Source organism: Strix uralensis, chromosome 1, assembly GCF_047716275.1.
Source record: "Strix uralensis isolate ZFMK-TIS-50842 chromosome 1, bStrUra1, whole genome shotgun sequence".
Classification (NCBI taxonomy): domain Eukaryota; kingdom Metazoa; phylum Chordata; class Aves; order Strigiformes; family Strigidae; genus Strix; species Strix uralensis.
The window spans coordinates 122750278-122770355 of NC_133972.1; the positions used below are offsets into that span (position 1 = coordinate 122750278).

Here is a 20078-nt window from a genome sequence, read left to right on the forward strand (position 1 = left end):
TTTATGTCCATAAACTAGCAAGTAGGAGACTGGTTTAAAATGGAATTATACTTTTTCGCCATGGTTGTCTTATTTAGTAGATCTCTCCTTGTTTTTAGACTTGCAGGTGGTTTGAACTGGTTGACAGTGAAATTTTTACATGTTTTTTAGCATGTATTTCAGAGGTGGGGTTTCTCACCTGTACTCAGTGCTAAGGAGTGTTTCAGGGACTTTTGTGCTTGTATTGTTGTTGAGGTTCTCAGAGACCAGTTGTGAGGTAATAGAGTTGTACAATTACTTGTCATTTTTTGCTTTCATAGTTGCAGTTCTGACAGTAAGTGTAGGTTGAAGCTTAGTTGAAGCTGAGTGGAAAAAAAAGCATGCTCCTAAAACCTCTTATTAAAGTATTATGTCAGAAAATGCTTTGAAAGAAGACTTTCGTTCAAGTTGATTTGGAGAAGAAATATAATCTCTGTGAGCAGACCTATAATTAGATAGCAGATTAGCCTGTAGCTGTTGAGGTCAGTGACAAATTTGTTATCTTTAAATAGTAAATAATATGCCCAGCATGTGCAAGATGGCACATACAAGGGAGTTTCCCTCCCTTGTGCAATAAAAAAAAGGCGGGGGGGGGGAGCGGCAGCATGGGAAGAGAGGTGCCCAGAAAGCAGACTTTCCCTCTGTTGCCAATGCTGTTCATGATTGCTTCCTTTTGATCAAGTGTTTTTTTGGTCAGTTCTGTTACAAAGGGCAACAGACTTCAGGAAAAATACAAGAGACAGTAAATCATTGGAAAATGTGTTTATTTCACTGTTTACCTATCTTCTTTATTAATGTTGTAAGAGATCAATTTTCACTGAATGTGGACAGAATATTAAACACCAGTAGCTGTTTATTTACAAGTAAAACCTTGAAATTTTGGAATACAGAATTTGCTACACTCCTTGTTAAATTCCATCTTCAAGCTGCCTAGAATAAGTGAACTCAACTACAGAGAAGACTGCATAATTACTCTGAGCAGACTTAATGTCCAGTTTTAAACCAATGAGAAATCCTGTAGTGATCAATGCATAGCTACAGCTGGTTGAAGGGGACCAAATCCATTGAAGAGGTGATTTGGTTCCATTTTACCAGCTTTAGCAAAGCATTGGAGTGCAGGAAGGTTATAATTCAGTAACACATTTTCAAGTACATGAACAGTTCACAAAGAACATGTGGCTTTCTTCCGTGTTACACGTTTTGTTTCTAGTCAGTGCAAATTTAAATTCCTTCACTAATTTGGAGACAGCAAAATAGAAAGCTGTATACCAGAAAGGCCTGTACAGTATCCAGGTTTGTTCCTTCCTTGAGTACTTCCTTGAGGATCTTTGGATGAGTCTCAAATCAAATTACAGTTACAATTTTAACAGTTTTCTGTCTGCAGTAATGAAATTCTAGAGTAGTGACCAGAAACTGTAGTCTTACAATTTCTACTCATGCTCCCTCGCCTCTTTATGTTAAACTCTGCTAGGGAAGGTGGTTTTGGTTTTCCCCCTGCCATCCCCCCCCCCCCCCCCCCCCCTTCATTTTCTGGCAGGTTCCCTTTTGCAGCTGCTTTAATGCTGTCGTTGGTTAGCACAAGTATAAATGTCAAGTGCTTTCAATTCCATTACTATATCTCTAGTTAGTATTAACTTTTTAGGAATGATTATATAATATAGCAGGATAGATTTTTAAATTTTTTTTTTTTACCCTGATAGCATACATAAAAACATTAAATGCCCGGAAAATACAGCTTTCAAAGAATTATCTGGGGTTGCATCTGATTTCTTCTAAATTAAGGTCCTTGATACACTTGTGCATGGTCACATACCATTTTTATGTTGTATGCTGAACTCTTTGAGCTTTGACTGCAGTGGGAAGTAGGGGGCAACCTTAGTTCAAGCCATTCACTAGTAATGAGTATGTCAAGTATAGTCTACATCTGTTTGTTTCATAGTCTGATGCTGGTGAGAAGATTTTTTGTAAATATATTCCCAACACCATGTATCTTAATAGAAACATAGCAGGTGTGTCACTTGGACTTAAGCATTAAGATGGCTATAAAATTAGTTTCTATTTTTACCAGTTATACAGGAACTGTTTTACAGATACAGCTGCTCAAGTGCGCTTTTGGATGGCAATACAGTTTCATGTACTGGCCATATCGGGACAAAAAACGGCTGTGGAAAAAAAGCCGTGTAGCATTTGATAATGTCAGCATCTGTTATCCCTGTCAGTCACACAGTTGAAATGTTTGAGTTACAACTGTGTCAGCAGATGCCCAAAGTTCAACGTGTGCTTGGTTAAAATTGAACAGCTGATCTAAGTGATGGATGTGACATTTTAGAGTGACTGGGTATGTATTCTTAGAGATATGCTAACATGAACTAGCAGGAAGCAATGTCAACATATAATTTTAACTTTTGTATCACTCTGAACTGTCATTTTGTTTTGGAATAGCATTGCAATGTTATACAAAGAAGACAAGAAGGAACACAACATGATGAATTGTTACCAGAAACCTTTCAAAATAAATTTAAGCTGTTAAAAAGTTGGTCTCATTATGTAGTGGAAGCCAAATGAATTGGTGGTGAGGACAGGAACTCTTCAGGAAAAGAAGTAAACATATAGCAATTAACCCCTCTGTAAAGCTGTTGGTAATACCAGATTGCTTCTGTGAGCATGATCGAGTTCAGTAGCATTGCTCCATTTAGAAAAGCTACTACAATTTGATTTGTTTCCCACTATAAGCCAGGTTTTAATTTAGACGTTAAGATACTGTAGACTTCATGCCAAAATATCTGCTTATAAGAGAAATAGCTATAAAACTAATATTAATATTTTACTTAAGAAAATGGTTCTGGTAAGATAATGTTTCTTCTTGTATATATGTTATTCTGTAGTTTCAGATAATAAAAATAGCAGGCTATGTATAGTATTAGCTATTTGAGAATTATGTGAGTATTTAAGATTCTCCATCTAAAAATCTTGCACTGCCATTTTTTATTTTTCTTGGGTTTTTTTCTCCCAGGCATTTTAGTAAGCACAGGGCTACAGTTAGAATCTTTAATCTGGGCCAAATGTGCCTACTTACCATGGATGTATCCTATTTAATAACTGCTTTTAGAAGGCTGCTGTCACAAATAGGAATGGCTGGATTGATGAGCTGGGAGGTCTTTCCTCATATTTTTCTTTGTTCCTGAATTTGATGTTGAGTGTCTTAGGGATGGTGTGCACCCGGACATTTTAATTAATACCATTTTTAGAACTTGAAACTGTTGCAGAACTATTTCTCATGTAGTTCTTACAATTTTCTGGATGCTACAAAGTCGTATTTTCATGGCCAATTTTCTTAAGCTGAATTAATTTTAAATCCAAGTTTATTTAAAAATAGTATTTAAGATAACTTACCTTTTAGGTTGTAGTTGTCATTTGTGTTTTCATTTAGGAATCTGTCAATAGCTTTAATCCGCTGACTAGCAACTGTGGCCTAGAAATCTCTGTATTGTCACTTTCTGTGCATAAACCTGACACCGCACTTTGTATCGAAGAGCTCAGTGAGCATAACAAGTGCTGATTTGGAGAAAATTCTAACTTAAGTCTCATATACTGAATTACAGAAGTTATCATACTCATATTTTGGCTGTTCTTTTCTCTAAATCACAGCCTTAATTTCTGAGCTGTTTCTACTTGTGTCTTAGTTGCAACCTGTAGATTAAATATTCTATAGTAGATGTAAATTTTAATACTACTATCTGAAGTACACAGAACGGGCTGTGATTAATAGAACAGTGGCTTGTTTTTAATGAGATACATTCTGATAATCGTGCTTTTAAGTTTAGTTTAGAATCTATTAAGTGAGGAGCACTAATGATAAATTTTGCAGCAGTCTCAATCAGTGCATTTCAAGGTTCATTTCCAGCCTTGTTTTGAATTCTTTGTTTACAACTAATGTTCTGCTTATCAGCTGTTAACAATTCTTCCTACCCACTTTTATAGTCACTTACTTAAATGTTTTGTGATTTGTTACTAACAAGTATGAGTTATTTTGGCAATACCAGCTGACCCTTAGCAAGCTAATTTGTCACATGAATGTCATTCAAACAAGAGGGAAACCTGTTTCTTCCAACAGCTGTTTAGTTTCCTCTTACTGGTCGTTCCATGCCTGCCAAAAATACATACTTCTTTACATTCCATAGCATTGTATGTTCATATGGGTACATAAAGAAGTATGTGCTCTGAGCAGGTACACATAGAGTTGCTTGACTACCTGTCAGATGAGCCTGAAGAGTATTTTGCTGCTTTCTGTTGCTGTCATTAGGTAAAACTCAGGCTGACAATTCTTTGGAAGAACAATGCTATGATTAACTGATGGTAGAAAGTAAACTTGCTATTCTAACTGAACTTTGCAATGCAATTTACCTGCACAGTGGCTTAAAGCCGGTTATAGCTCATTGTTCTGGGATGGTATGGACATTAGAAGTGCTTTTCCAGATTTTTGCAGCCTCTTGCTGTTCATTCTGAGTAACCACGTTTGAGTGGAGAGTTGTATCGCTGGCAGCTTTGCAACGTGTTTTCTTGGAATTCGTAGTTGTATTCCACTGTAAAAACTTCAGCTTCCTCCCAGGTCTTCTAGCAGATTTCCATGCTGGTGTACAGTTTGCACCTAGTGTCCTGAAGGGAAGTAGAGACTCATCTAATATGGCAGTTATAAACTTATTTTCCTACCCTCCCCAATCCCACTTCCATGCTTTTTGCATCCCATCCAGGGTTCTGCAAACTCTTTGCAGAGTTTATACTTATTTCCACTCTAGTTCAGAGTGGTTTAAAAAAAACCCAAACAAAACAGCAGCAGCACCTTCCACTGGTGATCCTGCTTGTTGTAAAGATGATGACACTGAATTAAGAAACAACCTCTAACTGCTGTGACAGGACTTGGATTGTTAGGCCAAAGGTCACATATGAAAGCTAATACCTATTCAACACTTCTGCAAGGAGCTTTTCTCATTTTTTAAAATTGGCACTCACCTGCTTCAGTCAAAATCTTGTCCACACTTGAAATATTTCATGACAACTAAAAAAAAAACCAACCTCAAAGAAACAGACCCCAAATTTAACCCTGTTTTGTCAAACTCTGTGCACCTTGGTTTAGAATAGTAGTTAAATATTTGATGTACAGTATGGGTTTTACTTCTAAGGGTCTGTCAGATACAGCTTACAGTTGCTTAATTTGTATTTCAGGACTTGATTGGGGTTACAGTAAAGAGGAAGCTTTGTCTTTACAGCACTAGAAGGTAAACTTGAAATAAGCTTAGCAATTAGTAAATGTAATAGTTGTAAGGAAAGCTGAGAGCAGAGGAAGTAAGAATTTCTGCAGCTCATGACAAAAACCTAGTGCAGCTGATAGAGAGCAAATCAGAGTGTAGCAGTAGCTAGCACAGTACTACAAGGAGAAACAGCAATGCAGCATTAGAATCACAGCAGTCACATTCTAGTTTTTAAGTAGGTTGTTTTCGTGTACATCTGAGATAAAGCACCTTGAAAATATTGCTTAGACCTACTTCACAACTCAGCATTGCACTACCACACTGTTTATTAGATTTTCTTTTTAAAGTTGGTAATTTTTTTAGTTGTGCATAGGAAGATAAGAATATATTTCACCGAAATGAACAACCGGTTAATGTCATTGCAATTTTTGAGTTTATCTTCTTTAAAAAGAATTATGCCTACCAAGCAAGTTGGGTTTTGGTTTTTGCTATGAAATTTGGACTAATGTTGTTTTCTTTCAGCCTGCTCTTTACACTACAAATGCTTGATACTTTAACACACTCAATATTAAGCTGTTCCCAGAGTAGAGGGATTAATATAACAATAAAAAAACATTCTAGTAAATAAGATATACATGCAGAAAGTCATAGGCATCCTTTAAACGTGCAGAATAATGCAGGTCTCCTGATGTTCTATTACCTGTAAGCTTAGTATCATGCAGCATTTGCAGTTGGAAGAGAGGTAATGACCTAGAGACACATCAGCAGCAGCCATCTCATCCTGAGTGCTCTCTCACTCTATTCGCTGATTCAGCTCTTCATTACATGGGAGGGGGAGGCAAGGGGGGGCGAATGTCGGTGCATACAGTACCTCACCACCTTAAATAGATAAAACTTAAAAGGAAAAAAAAAAGCATGAAGACGGATGCCTAATTGGCACCTGCTGTCTTTCTTGGAATGCTAAAATATGGATGATGTTGTATAGAAATTATACCTTATGTCTGCTGGACTGAGAGTTAAGACTCCAAGGATAGATGCTAGGAAGCCAAGGGAAGGTGAACTTAGCCCACTGTCAGATGAAAATAATCACAGGCAAAAAGAAAAATAAAAACCCAACAAAAAAACCAAAACCAAGCCCCCGAAAGTTGGAGTCGCTTCCAAAAAAAAAAAGAGGCACAAAAAAAAAGCGCGATCGTCTCCCCCCTCCCCCGGCAAATATTGGTTTCTTCTAGTTCCTTAGATATTGCACTGCATCTTTTCTTGCTTGAGGTTATGTTTCCAGGCTTAACTGTAGGCAGGTCTGTATTGAAGCTACTTTCCATCTTCAGAGGTCAAGTCTGCTAGCGAGGTCAGGGCTCCCGCACACACCCTACAGAAGACACTAACCGTATTTCCCACTTAGAGGGCACGAGCAAAACTGTTACGGCTTTATAGGCAGCTAAGCATTTGAAACATGCACTCCCAGGCAAACAGGCTCTCTTGTGCCTCTCTCTTCCCTGACCATATTTAGTCAACCATTGCAAAAAATAGTCTCTCAGCTGTCGATTGTCGATCCGGTGGCGGAGGGAGCCTCTATCCGGCTCTCTGCCTATTGATTGTGCAGCCTGCACTTCCACCGCCGCTTTAGCCATTTGTCCCCAGGTTTTTTTAGCACTGCCAAATAAAGCGCTCTCTCGTGTTTCCAGTTAGATTTCCCAGGTTTTCACTGAGCTTGCGCTGCTACTAGTAAACCCTGATGAGATTGTCACTATACTTAGAAACATTGGGGGGGGCAGGGGGAGGAGAGAGGTTGGGGGGAGGAAGGAGAGAGGAAAAAAGGCAGCCCTGCTAGTAGCAAGGCAAGGACTTCACGCAGATAGAGAACAATAAATATCCTGCGCTGCCACCCCAGGTTGTGTAACCTGACTTCTTGATCACTGAAAAATGCCACGAGTAACAACACGCTGTTTAACCTACGGTCTAAGTGGCCTTGTGTACATCTAGTTTTGAGTTCAACTGCAAATCAAACTGGTGTTTTGTAAATAAGTTGGTGTTGATTCGTGGCCCCACGTTTCCATCTTCAATTCAAGTTATAAATTCTTTGAAAAAGATATCTTTGCTTTAATTAGTAAATTCATATAATTCCACACTATTATGTTTAATAATTCCATAGTATTTTGTTTATAATGCTTAGCTATAAAATTACTTTTAAAAAGTAAATGCACGTGTAAATTAGGTGCTAATGTTCTTTGAAAAAACTCAAATGTTTTAGAAAAAAAGAATAAAAAAAGAAATTGAGTGAACAGCTCAGTGCACAAAATTGGCCTATAAAAAGACCAATAACTACACATTCAAAATACGAAAAGGGGATTTTCTTATTCATAGGGAGTATATGCAATGTTTTCTTCAGAAAATAATAAAGTAACTGAAGTGTAGCCATTTAAATGCAACACTCAGGAACCCAAATACTTAAAGACTTTCTCTGTATTTTTTGAACAAAATTCTTTATGGTGCTGAGGAGCAAGAGTGAAAATGCTGAAAATCTCTCAATCTAAAATTAAACAAATTTATTAAATAAAAATGTAATCTCAATTAATATTGATGTAATTTGTAGTTACTAATATATTAAAGTTCGGTACTGTAGGGTAGAGTGTGAATTGCAGAGTCCTGAACTGACCACTGTCTTGGATTCGTACTCTCCTTGCTGCTTCTTTTTGTGTGACTTTGTCCTGTGCTTAGCAGCTGCTTACCCAGTAACTCCTGTTGCAGTATAGCTTTCTGGTAAAAGTCAACATTTTTTAATTTATCTTTCTTCAATTTCACAATCATACACTAAAGACAAAATTCTTGTGTTAGACCTAGGCTAACACAGAATATTAATAGAATATTAGTTTTTGTGAATTCCATGTAAATTTATATACCTCATTGTTTCTTTAGTTTCATGCATATTGAAATTGATTTTGTAAATACCAAGAGATACTTAAAAACCTGAGACAAAAAGGAAACAGCCTGCCTACTTAAACTTGTGCCAACTGAGCCATCAGTCAGATATGAAGTATTACATCCTAATTTCAAGATACAGCCTGCTCAGTAATACCAGTCTAAGGTATTAATCTATTCATTGTTACTTGTTCCTGAGGGATACTTCCTTCTTTCTTCTAGCGTTAACTCCCTGTACTGCACAGCGAGCGTAGTGTGAACCAGATCAGGGAACTGATTTGGCTTGAAGTTGTGTGCTGACGTGCACTTAAGATCATATCGTTGCCAAAAATAGCACTGTCCTGCTCCTGTGTTACTTCTTGCACTATGTTGGTACAAACATTTCTTTGGCTTCACAGTGAGCAGACGCAGAGTGAAGGGGTGACTTTTTAGATGCTGTGTTAGGACTACTTTTGAGGGAGGGTGGGGCTTTGAGCAGAGGTGCTAGTCAGAGGGGAAGAATGGGATTAGTAAAAAGTAGTCTTGCTTCTAATCGTGTGGTAAAATGCATGTCAGGCTACATAGCCTTAAAGGAAACTTTGCCATGGAAACTCTCTTTAAATTTGATCTGTTCCTTCAACTGTTTGAGTATGTAACAGGAAACAGGTCAAGAGGTTTAGCTAAGCCAGGGGTGGGAATAAGTGGACGAGAGGGTGTGTGTGTTGACAAGAGGGGTGCGTGTGTTGCGGGGGGAATACTTCAAGCCAGGATTGCTGTAAAATATCTTCTAGTATGAAACCATGTCACACTGAGACAGCGGAAAGCTGACCTGAGGGAGGAGTAGAGAAACTTGCAGTAGAAAGTCCACTGAATCATTACAATCCCTGGAGATATGATTCCTGATAAATTTATGCTGATCTAAGCCTTTGCTTCTGGAAAGCTCAGTCTGCCCTCCCTGTAATTCTAGCTTCATCATTTCCTTGTTCCTGTTGCTTCTAGTGATTGTGAAGTCGCAGGGTTAGTTGGATTATCTCATTGATCTGTCTGAAAGCAAACTTGCCAAATCAAGAGTCTGGCAAGTTGCTTCACTCGCTAGACAGTGATGTGTCTGTAGAGCCAACATAATGCAGGAATTGAAGTGCAGGGAAAAGTGGGATAGTGTCTTTCAGTAGCCATTTAAGTTAAATGTGTTTTTGCTGATTGTGAAGTAGCCTCTGTGGGTTTTTTTATGCCTAAGTATCTGTTTTTTAAAAAGCCAAACAAGCCCCAAAAGGTCAAATAAAACCACTCTACCACCATCCTACAAACCCCCTACCTGACCCATTTGAATCATTCTGCAGTCAAATTGCAGTTGGTAGCATAGAATCTTCTCTAGTTTTTCTTTATATGTTTTTTTATCTAGGGTGGAAGGATGCCTTTGCAGTTAAGAATGCTAAATCTGGAATCTTTTCTATACAATGAGGTGCTAGTTTCATCTTGCTACAAGTGCAAAAAAAATCTTCTAGATTTTTCAGATAATTTCATTATTGTATGCAGCATTCTCAGGTAATGCTGATGAGCATCTGTAAAAATTCTATGAGTAAAATACTGCGTAAGGAAAAAGATTTTATATGTACGTTGATAATAATATACCATCTGTTAAAATTTGGTCATAACAATGATTTTTTTTGTATGTCTAATGTTGGTAACTGCTGTTGAAACAACTGCTCTATGTGGCTAAAAATGAATTAGTGTATTGTTCAGATCTGTGATGCATTTTATGTTGCAAGTACAAAGTTCTTGCTGTTTAATTTTCATTTTGCTATTATTTATAACTTAAATACATCATATATATGTTAAGCTGTGGTTCCAGACTCTCTAAGAACCTGAGTTAAAAAAAAGCTCACGCGGCAAGGTCAAATTAAAGGTGCATTCAGCAGCAGCATTTGCTGTTATTCTTCTATATCTCAAATTAAAGGTAACACAGTATAAATGGTTGTTCCTTCTACCAAATCACTTCTAACTATTAGAGCCTGGACTGCCGTTTTATGGGGAGAAATTACGTGAATTATGGTGGGCTTTGTAAGTCACTGTACCAGCTGGGTCTGGGAAAGCAACGGATACCTTGATCTCAGCCCCCTATACACACGTGCTTTCTTTTTACCTTTTTCACTGAGCAGGTATTTAGCTCATATGAAAGAAGAACTGGTTTCCTCATCTTCTTCAAAGCTTTACAGACAACTTCCTCAAATTTTTACAGAAGTTTTTCTTCCATTGTCCCATGTAGAAAATTTCAGAACTTGCAGAAGATCATCCAACTAAAAAAGACCCAAATCTTTATCAGATTCCTGCTAATCTGAAAATACTGCCGGCCAGCAAATGCCAAAGCTTACCTGTTAACTCTTTTTTTTTCGTTAGTAATGCTTTACTGTAATGATCTTTAAATGACATAGCAAGGGCATAATTTCAGTGTTTTCATAAGGATTTTAGGCATCTTATCAATAATCTTTGAAGCTACTCAATTAACCATGTAGTCTGTTCAGTTGAATACACTGACAATGATAGCCCGAAGAGTTTTTCAGCTGATTTCATGGTTGTGGTTACCATTAGATTTGCTGATTTCTTAATCTTTTCAATACAATTATAGAGAAAGTAGTCAGTCTGTGGTCTGTTTTAATGTATACAAGATCAAAGCAAGTTTTCAGGACGACATCTGTGTTGTGGTCCTGAAAATGGAACACTACAACTCAGCTGCTTCTTTAATACTTCGTGTGGAAAAGTGAATCAAGAATTACTGTGTAATTGGCATGCAACATTAATTTACTAACACGACTTTTTGTGGTACAATGCATGCCTGTTCCAGTGAGTGCTGTTCTGAATGGTAGCCACTTAGCTGTCAAAATTTTGGCAGCAGCTCTAGAAAATCCTGCAAAATAGAATAGCTGTAGGAAGGAAGGCTGCAGTGTGAAGGAACAGGATCTTGCGCGTCAAAAGAAACTACCTCTCAGCTGATGAGAAGGAGGATGCAACCACTGGGCATCACAAAAATTTATCACTTGTAGCATATTAATATCTTGCAGAATTTTAAGGTGTCATGTCCATAAAACCATCCTTCCATCCTGCTGTCCAGTAATTTAGCCCAGCCTGGAAGAGAGAGGGATATGGTCTCAGCTTGCATAGGCAGAAGCAACTGAGGAGTAGTTACTGGCCCTCTGATGCTTTGCTGTGAAAAGTAGGATAAAAGTCTATTACACACAGAAGCTGTTCGTTTGGTTGGTCCTTCTGTTCTTTCAGTAGGACCAATGCATTTTAAAAGCATCCAAAAGCGTAGCAGGCATCTCATTTATATGAATGCAAGATGGCCCCAAATATTTTACAGTTCAACTTCAGATGAAAATTTTCCTAGTATTTGACAGCAAACTAAATAGGAAAAGGTTTGAAAGAGGATCTGGTAAGCCTAGTGCTCTTGCAAACATTAGGATGAGTACATTTTTTTCGTAGCATACAAAATAATGCCAATTTCTTACTTTTCTTTCAGAGATGAGAGGTGTTAAAGAAATGACAACAATAATGTTTCTGAAGTACATTCATTCTCGATGCATCTGCCAAAGTGTATGAATGTACTTTACATTTTATTTTATTTATCTGTGGAGTTGGCAGTTTCCTTATTTCCTTACTGAAGAAAAGGATATAAAGTATCATCTGGTTAGGATTGTTCCTTGTTTAGTGACTAGAGCTACTTTAGAGACAAGCTGGTTATAATTAGAGACTTGAGCGTTGATGCCTTCCCATAGCATTCATCAAGTTGTAGGTGCAGTTGTAAAAAAAATTTCTTGACCTTGGGTTTTTTCTTAGGTTAATGTTGCTCCACCTTTTACTGGTCACTCACAGTGGTTGTAGTGTTTGTCAGTCATAAGGAGTTTTCAGGTAACTTTTGTTGTGTTTTTTAGATGATCCACAGTAAATACTCTAGAGCTTTATGGGATCTTTAGAAGCACTGAGCCTGGCAAGTGAAGATAAAGAGCTTACATGACATGATACCCTGTGGGAAGCCACTGTAGAAAGTAGACTGGTTTGTTGTGCTGCTGTTACCATGTGCTCCTGAGATGTGCTCTGTATCAGCCCAGCTTTCTGAAGAGCTGATGGTGGTGTGCCCAGGTGCAGCCCAGATATGATGTGAACCACAGTGCTCCAGACTTGCTCCCTCTCTAAGGCAGCTAGAACCAGTTCTGATGTTGCAAACCAGAGACGTATTTATGTCCTAGGTTTGAAAATCCATAACAAATACATCACAAAATAAATGATGTTTATCAATGCAACTAATATTCGTTTATTTTGCCACGCTTCATAAAGCTTTGGTAACTTGTGTTTTACTAAATTATATCCTTAATTTCGGAAACGCCTATGTAAGTGGATCTCTCAAAGAATTAATGTTGGTGGGTTTCTTCCTCCAAATATTCTAGTCTTTTTTTTCCTAGCATGTGACAGAGCTGTAGAAGGCGTTATGAATAGAAGCTGAGCAATGGTTCACAATGAGCAATGTACAATCTGTTAAGTGTGCCTTCTTATTTTGCTGTAAGTGATTTCAACTGTGAGGAAGTGAGAAGTTCAGTCCTGTCAGGAAAACAAAAAATCCTAAGAGGTTGAGAATGGTTTCTTATTTATTTGCTTATCTCAAGCAAGCTGTGATTATGATGGAGTCTAAAAAGAAAGAGATAACCCACAGACTGCAAAATGCATTCAGTTCCTGGCCAGGCGCTTATGTCCAGTCTGCGGAGGGCAAATCTCCAGAGCAGCCTGGCTGTGGACGATTCACGTAGTAGTTGGTCGGGGGTCTTCTGTGGGCCTGTTGTGATCCTGTGGCCTGCAGATGCAGTCGCTTAGTTGTGATTCCTTCAGACACTCTGCATCTGAGGGAAAAAAGGGACTGTTATCTTGCAACTGTCAGGATGGTGTGTTAAGTGTGAAACTGAGGATTTATGTTGTGTACTCAGTGCAGTAGCAGGAGAACATGAGGAGATGCTTAAGCAGTCAGGGTCTGTTAGGGTAGTGTCCAAGCAGTGTGTAAGAAGGAGTGCATGTTCTTACTGGTAGTCTACCTTATGGACTCTTACTTCTGCTTTTCAGGAGGGCTTACTGGAGTGAGCTATCCCCAGAACCACAGCTTTTTGTTTGTTTTATAGGAAACTTGACTTAAAGGAGAGTTTAGGAGTGAATAGCACTTACACAGTGTGGATGTTCAAAGTAACAGATTATTGGAATGAATTAGGAGCTCAGTTATTACTTGACAGCACAGTCATCTTATTGCTATCTATTGAGAACATATTTAAGTAAAAGCTGAGAGACTCATTTTGTGAAGGTATTTCTGAGGCTTAATGAGATCCCATGTTTTCAATATCAGGTGGCTAACAAAGAACTGTTTAATTCAGTTATAGTATATATGGCTTGCAGGGCATTCTGTGACTGGTTCCACTTGCATTACCTAGTGTTACTTGGATTTTAAAGTTTGAATTTTGTGAAGAATCTCTGTTTCTCCTGTAAATAGCATGTTGCTTCAACAGTAGAGGAAGATCAAATGACAGAAGAGGTTTACTGACACAAGGTTACAGCAGTTTCTGGTTTTCTGATGTCTCTGAGGAGCTGTCGCAAGGGAGCTGCATGTGCTGTTTATAAGGATAAGACAATAAGGGGATTAAGTTTGGTTACTTACCTATTCCAAAAACTAAGTGAAGACACGTGAACTTAAGAAAAGTCTATTCCTAAGAGAATACAAGATTGAGCAATTTGTTTATCTAGCATGGTGGTATTAATACCCTTAACACAGCAGTCTTTGGACTTAATAGTCTACTTTAATACTCTAGTAATCCAGTTGCTTTTCCCCACCCTTGAATTTGAGGTGTAAGATGACAAATCCCCTTTGGTAGGCATCCTGGTAAGCACATACAGAAGGGGTGGAGTACCGGACTTAGTATGTTATACTCAGCCGCTATCTGTTACGAAAATATTCCACTAATTTGCTTTACAGTTTAAGCATTTATTTTGTCTGTGTCTACTCCAGTTTTATCTTAGAAATTGAAAGCCTTCATTGTTACAGCTCATGGCATCAGTTTATAAAGTGATGATTTTAAAGAAATGTAGTGGAACTTGCTCATTAAATAATTAAGTAAAGGATGCTATAAGGATTTTGAGGGATAACAATTCTGTCACCTATGTTTCAGAATTTGTGTGAATACTTTTTTTTAAGGTAATTTTTAGTGCTAGAAAACATTCTTCTGAAAAAATCTGATTCCCACACTCTTGGGTATTGTCTGGTTAGTTTGTATGCTTTAACTAGAAGGAACTGAACATGAAATTATTATGCTTTGGAACTTTTGGTATAGCTTTTTACCCACTTTCTCTTTTTGAAAAAATACTAATGTTACTTTAGCTACTACTGCTTTGTAGTTTTGAGAATGCATATTGTTTTACTGTTGCCCTGTCGTCATTCAAGAAATACATTATAGGTGCATTTATGCCACCTCTGCATGTTTATTTCAGTGCAATGCGGGTACTGTTGTCCAAGTTACCACGACCATGGATTGTTGACGAGAAAAAAGATGATGGTTACACTGCCTTGCATCTGGCAGCTCTCAATAATCATGTGGAAGTAGCTGAACTTTTGGTGCATCAGGTAAGGACTCTTTTCTCAGGAGGATTTAAATGTCACACTTCAGTTAAACATCTGATGTGAAAATAGTTTGCTGCTTTATGCCTGCAATGGCAGTGTAGAAGCAATGGAGCAGGGAAGGACATGTGGTGAGCTCTAAAGGTCAAACTTGCCTTTGAGATCGTTACAATGGCCTAATGGTGCAGAGGGACTGAAAAATCTGATACCTAGATTGATTCAACGGATCAACATCTGTACAGTGAATGAAGTATTTAATCACTTCTGCTGTCGTATCTCCAAACAAGGAATCATAGTTAGGGTCGTATTCAGTGCCAGTTACTGTGATGATAATGCTCTAATGCTTTGAATATTTTTCAGGGCAATGCTAACCTGGATATCCAGAATGTTAACCAGCAAACTGCTCTGCACCTTGCCGTTGAACGACAACATACGCAAATTGTTAGGGTAAGTATCTTATTTGCAATAAGCCATATGGTTAATGGTACTTGACTCAAGCTGATTGTAGCTGTTAAGACATGGGTACTTCAAGAACATTTGAAAAATGATTTAGCAACATGGAGCCGTTGAATGTTTGTATGATAAATTTTGATCAATTCAGAAACCTGCCAACTTGCACAGAAGGTCAGTCAGCAATATGAAGGACGTTTCAGGAGTGCTAAATTTTTGTACGTGTACCTCTGTGGTTGCCAATTCCAGCATCCCTCCTTGTTGAATAAGGGAGCATGTGTTCCTCTGTTACGTGTCTGAGTCTTGCGGTCCTGTAATGGGACCTTCAGATAGCATTTTTTGATGCCTTTTGCTGTATAAGTAATTATTCTTGCTCATAGCTTTTGCAAATTGTAGCTGATACATCTTTTTACAAGTTTAACTACTTTTCAGTCTTCTGAGTGTGTAACTTTCCCTGTTCTTAGCTTGGGAGAGCTATAAGCAGTAACAGAAGTACCTTGACGGTGAAAGTAATGCTATTTCTGTTTTTTGCTTGCATGGCTGCAACAGCTAATATTTCAGTTTAACAAAACTTTGTTACTGGCACAGGAAACGGGAGTCTGGCAGAGCTTGCCCATTCTGGCTTGTGTGCACTGTCCGTATGGGACCTATGTGATTTAGTGTTTGGATTGCTGGCGTGGGCTGTTGAGCCTCAGAGAGCGCACTAACTGCTATAGGAGATGTTCCCTGAGTGACTACATCAACCTGGCCTTGGTCCTCTGCTTAAATTTTTTTCCTTTGTCTTTGTGGAGAGAGAGGCATCCTATATTAAAATCTGTCTCTTATTCAGGCCTACAGAGAATTGTCCCCGCTACGCAGACCTATATCTGTGTTTCTGTTTAGTATTATTTTGCCGTAAAGTTTCTCCATCTCATGGGGTTGATGGATGTGATCCCATTACAGTGAAACATGTGATACGGCCCTATAACTGGAACTGCTTGCTACCAAAAGAATGGTTTCCTAGAGTCAGTGTCACTTGCATCCTACAAGCTATTTGGCAGCTATATTTGGTGAGCTCTTGTGCCCTTCTGGAACTGACACGGTACCTGGGAATACAATACTAATGTAGCAGATGAGCAGGAAGGTAGGCACGTAGAAGAACTAGCATGTGTATTGGACTGTCATGCTTATATCCGAGAATGTTTAAGTGAATGACCCTCTAGAGTATCCGTACTTCAGAGTTGGATTAACTTTGAGAAATCCTAAAATAACTTGTGCAGCCATGCAGAGAACATGCTGGCTGCGTATTTCAAAATTAATTCCTATTGGGTACCTTCCAGGACTGGGTTGTACCCTCAGGCATCTGTGGAATAGTGGTCAAAGGTAGCAGGGTTCTTTTAAAAGCTCTGCTGCCATGACAGAGGGTGGTGGTTTGACTTCCTCCCCCCCCCCCCCCCCCTTTTTTTTTTTTTACCTTCTGCAGAGTCTTTGAATTTCCATGGTAGCCAAGGATTCCAGGTGGCTCTGAAAAGAGTTCTTACAGATTTTCTTCCAGCAGAAACTCTTAAGCAGTAAATAGTGGCAGACACAAGATATGAGTATGAGAAAAAAAATTGGGCCAGAGTAAGTCCATTTAGGGTGTGTAAGAAGTTGGGGGGAGACTGTTGCAACTATTAGCTGGTTTTCTTGGTTTCACTTGTGGAAGAAAAGGTTGGGGAAAATGGTAAACTGCAGTCAATTACAGGCAGATATTTCTTTGAAAATTAAGTTCTGAATTTCTTTTAAGTTTTTAAACTTTTTCTTTTAGACTTTTCTAGAATCTGAGATTCTTTGATTCCAAGAGGCTGAAATCCTTGCAAGCATGTGGGTTCTGAAGAGGGAGATCCCCCTTCATGTATTCCTGTTTCTAGGCTATGTCTTTTGTCTCTGCTGCTAATCCGAATTTTGCAGAGTAGCAAAAGCTCAAAACTAAAGTTAAAACCTCAGCTGCTATCTACAGGTTTCTGAATAACGACAGTGACGGTTTAATTTTTAGGGACAATTGTTATTTGTCAGCATGTGTTGAATTTTTTTGTTTAACAGCGTATTTAAGAAACTTCTAGTGCATTGAATTATGGGAGGGCTGTATGCAAAGGCAGTATGAATAGGTTGGCCTATGCAGCCTTATGCTTGCTTTCGTGTCATGTGACCTGGGCTCAAACCCCGACAAACCCATGCCTAAAATTAGCATTAAAGATGAGTCTTACAGTTCATTACTTTCCAAAGTGTTCTGAGATCAGTGTCATTGTTTTTTGTCTTCTGCTGAATAAGGGTAGACCTAAGTACGTGCTTAACTACTTTGCTAATGGGAAGATGCTGCAAATTAAGTTGTAAAGCTTAGCATGGTGTGAAAGTGGTAATTTTTGAGGTCATTAAAACCTCATATTGAAGAATATATGCATATATAAAGTACTGCCCACTTGTTCTGTTTCTGATATTAAGTTGTAAAACTTAGCATGGTGTGAAAGTGGTAATTTTTGAGGTCATTAAAACCTAATATTGAAGAATATATGCATATATAAAGTATTGCCCACTTGTTCTGTTTCTGATATTTTGCTGTAATAGGTTATGTTGTTTGTAGGCTATCTTGTAAGAATTAAAGGTTTTCAATAATAGAAGGAATCCTCTAAAATAGCATCTCTTGCAGTGCTCCCTCAGAGTACAGGCAAGCATTAGGCTTCTGCTGAAATAAGCTTGATATTTGAAAGAGATAAATGCCTCAGATGAGGGCTGAGCTCCAAGTATGGAAAATGAACTCGACTGTGAATTGTAGCAAGATAACAGAATAACCTTTCTGGACCTCCTAGAGCATCCTAAACCACAGTTTCCTGAAATTAGTTTAAAAAGGAATAAATAGCTTTTTTTGAGTTTTAAATTGGGTTCTCTCTCTTTTCAGCTCTTGGTCCGTGCAGGTGCTAAGCTGGATATTCAGGATAAAGATGGGGATACTCCCCTGCATGAAGCCCTGAGACACCACACCCTGTCACAGCTCCGCCAACTCCAAGACATGCAAGATGTGGGCAAGGTAGATACTGCTTGGGAGCCATCAAAGAACACAGTAAATAAAATGCATTTATTTATTCCTTTTTTTTCCTGTACATTTGTCTCTTTATTTGTCTAGTTTGTCTGGTTCTGTACTGTTGAACTTAGTTTTGGCAGCGTAAGTTTATGTAGACATTCGGTAGGCAGAAATCATATTGTTATATGTGGCTTTTCACATGTAGTCATTATCCTTGTTAAATAAAAATAGGGTTATTTAGTTCAAAATATTTCTGCAAATCTACCTTCATAGTGAATATGTAAGGCTGCCAAAAAATCAAAAGTAGCTCTTCAGGAAAGACACATAAATGGTATTACAGTACAGAATAAGACTAGAATTGTTTTCTGTGATTCAGCATCTTGCATGTCTTTAGCTTTAATTGTTTAGCTCTTTCTATAATCACCTGAAAGTTTATTCTGCTAGAACAAGGCATTCCTAATCTTCGTGTGTTTATTATTATGTATGTTTCTGACAGAGTTAATTTCAGAAACTGTGCTGTAATAGGGAAATAGTCAAGGTAATAAAGATCAAAATGTTTTATTGAAAAAATATTCACTCCCAGAAAGCTGTGTGAACCCCATGTGCAAAGATGAAGTTTATAGTTTTGCTGATAGGCAAAGGAGAAATACAATTCTGGAGTGATTGGGATTGAGAAAAACAACAGCTTTTTCTTCAAATATTAAAGATGCACAGCATAATGGTGGATCAGATTTGCCAAATCATTAGTTACTAGTGTCATAATATTTTCCTAATTGTAACTGTGGGTGGTAAGTTTTTTGCATTTCATTCAAAAAAAACCCCATGAAGTTTATTAAAAAGCCTTTGTTCAAAATGTAATTCCACCGTACAACAAATGTTTTTCAGACTGATTACTTAAGCTCAGTGAAATACACTGGAATAAGCTTTGAAAAGAGATTTAAAATGACTGGCGTATGTAGGAAAATGCTTGTGTCCTTTTAAGTGAGAGGAGGAAAGCAATTACAGCTCAGTTATTTCCATGATCTGAAACGCACTCTGTGAGAGGTGGCCAAAATACTTTGTGTGCATGTATTTAATTGTGAAACGAATGAACAGGAGATAAATATTTTTTCTCTGATTCACCATTCATGACTAGGTTTCTCTGTTGCCCATCTTATTAGTGGTATCCACAATGAAACTAGAGACATTGTGTTTTGACTTTTTTAATGCAAGAATTGAGGTTTTTTTCTACCACCTTTTTAATAGTTTGGGGGAATTTTATGTTTCAAAGAATTTTTTTCTTCTAGTTTCATTTGAGTTGTATCCTTGGTTTAAAAAAAAAGTAATTATACTTTTGGTTTATTTCTATTAAAATAATAATTTTAAAAGGGCGAGGGGGAAGACACTGCAACAAACAAAAGCAAAAAAATTCCTCCATGATTGTATCTCCGATCACCTAAAAATGTTCTAATGTTTAAAAAAAATCACCATCAACCAGTACCTCCTATATTAAGCTTGATCAAGCTATCAGTCATTTTTTACGCTTTGTTTAGCTGCAGGGAAAATTTTTGCCTAACAGAAAATTTGGGAGGTTTAAGTAGTGTGGAGAAGATACGTGCCTTCAGAGAAGAGGTGAAAACTTGCTTATTTTAATTTTATGTGGCAGCAACATAAGATGTGGCTGAAATGTAAAAGGTGGAGTAAAGCCTGGCTAAAATATACCTGAAAATTCTTTAAGATGATCAGCAGATCAAACTATCTTGAAAATCTTGTTTTGTGGAAAACAGGAAATGAGAACAATACT

At 37.9% G+C, this 20078-nt stretch overlaps 1 protein-coding gene across 6 annotated transcripts in view; it reads left to right on the forward strand.

Annotated features, from left to right (window-relative positions):
• Positions 1-20078, forward strand: part of MIB1 (MIB E3 ubiquitin protein ligase 1) — an 82627-nt gene that overhangs the window by 42628 nt on the left and 19921 nt on the right. For 5 of the 6 annotated variants that reach the window (XR_012630267.1, XM_074879334.1, XM_074879315.1 and 2 more), the window contains 3 exons: positions 14682-14814; positions 15169-15255; positions 18173-18334. Coding sequence is in view for 5 of the 6 variants with exons in the window: in XM_074879334.1 (XP_074735435.1) it covers positions 14682-14814; positions 15169-15255; positions 18173-18334 (382 nt within the window). In the remaining variant the exon portion in view is untranslated. The remainder of the gene's footprint in view (positions 1-14681; positions 14815-15168; positions 15256-18172; positions 18335-20078) is intronic. The other variant, XM_074879343.1, reaches the window with a different exon arrangement.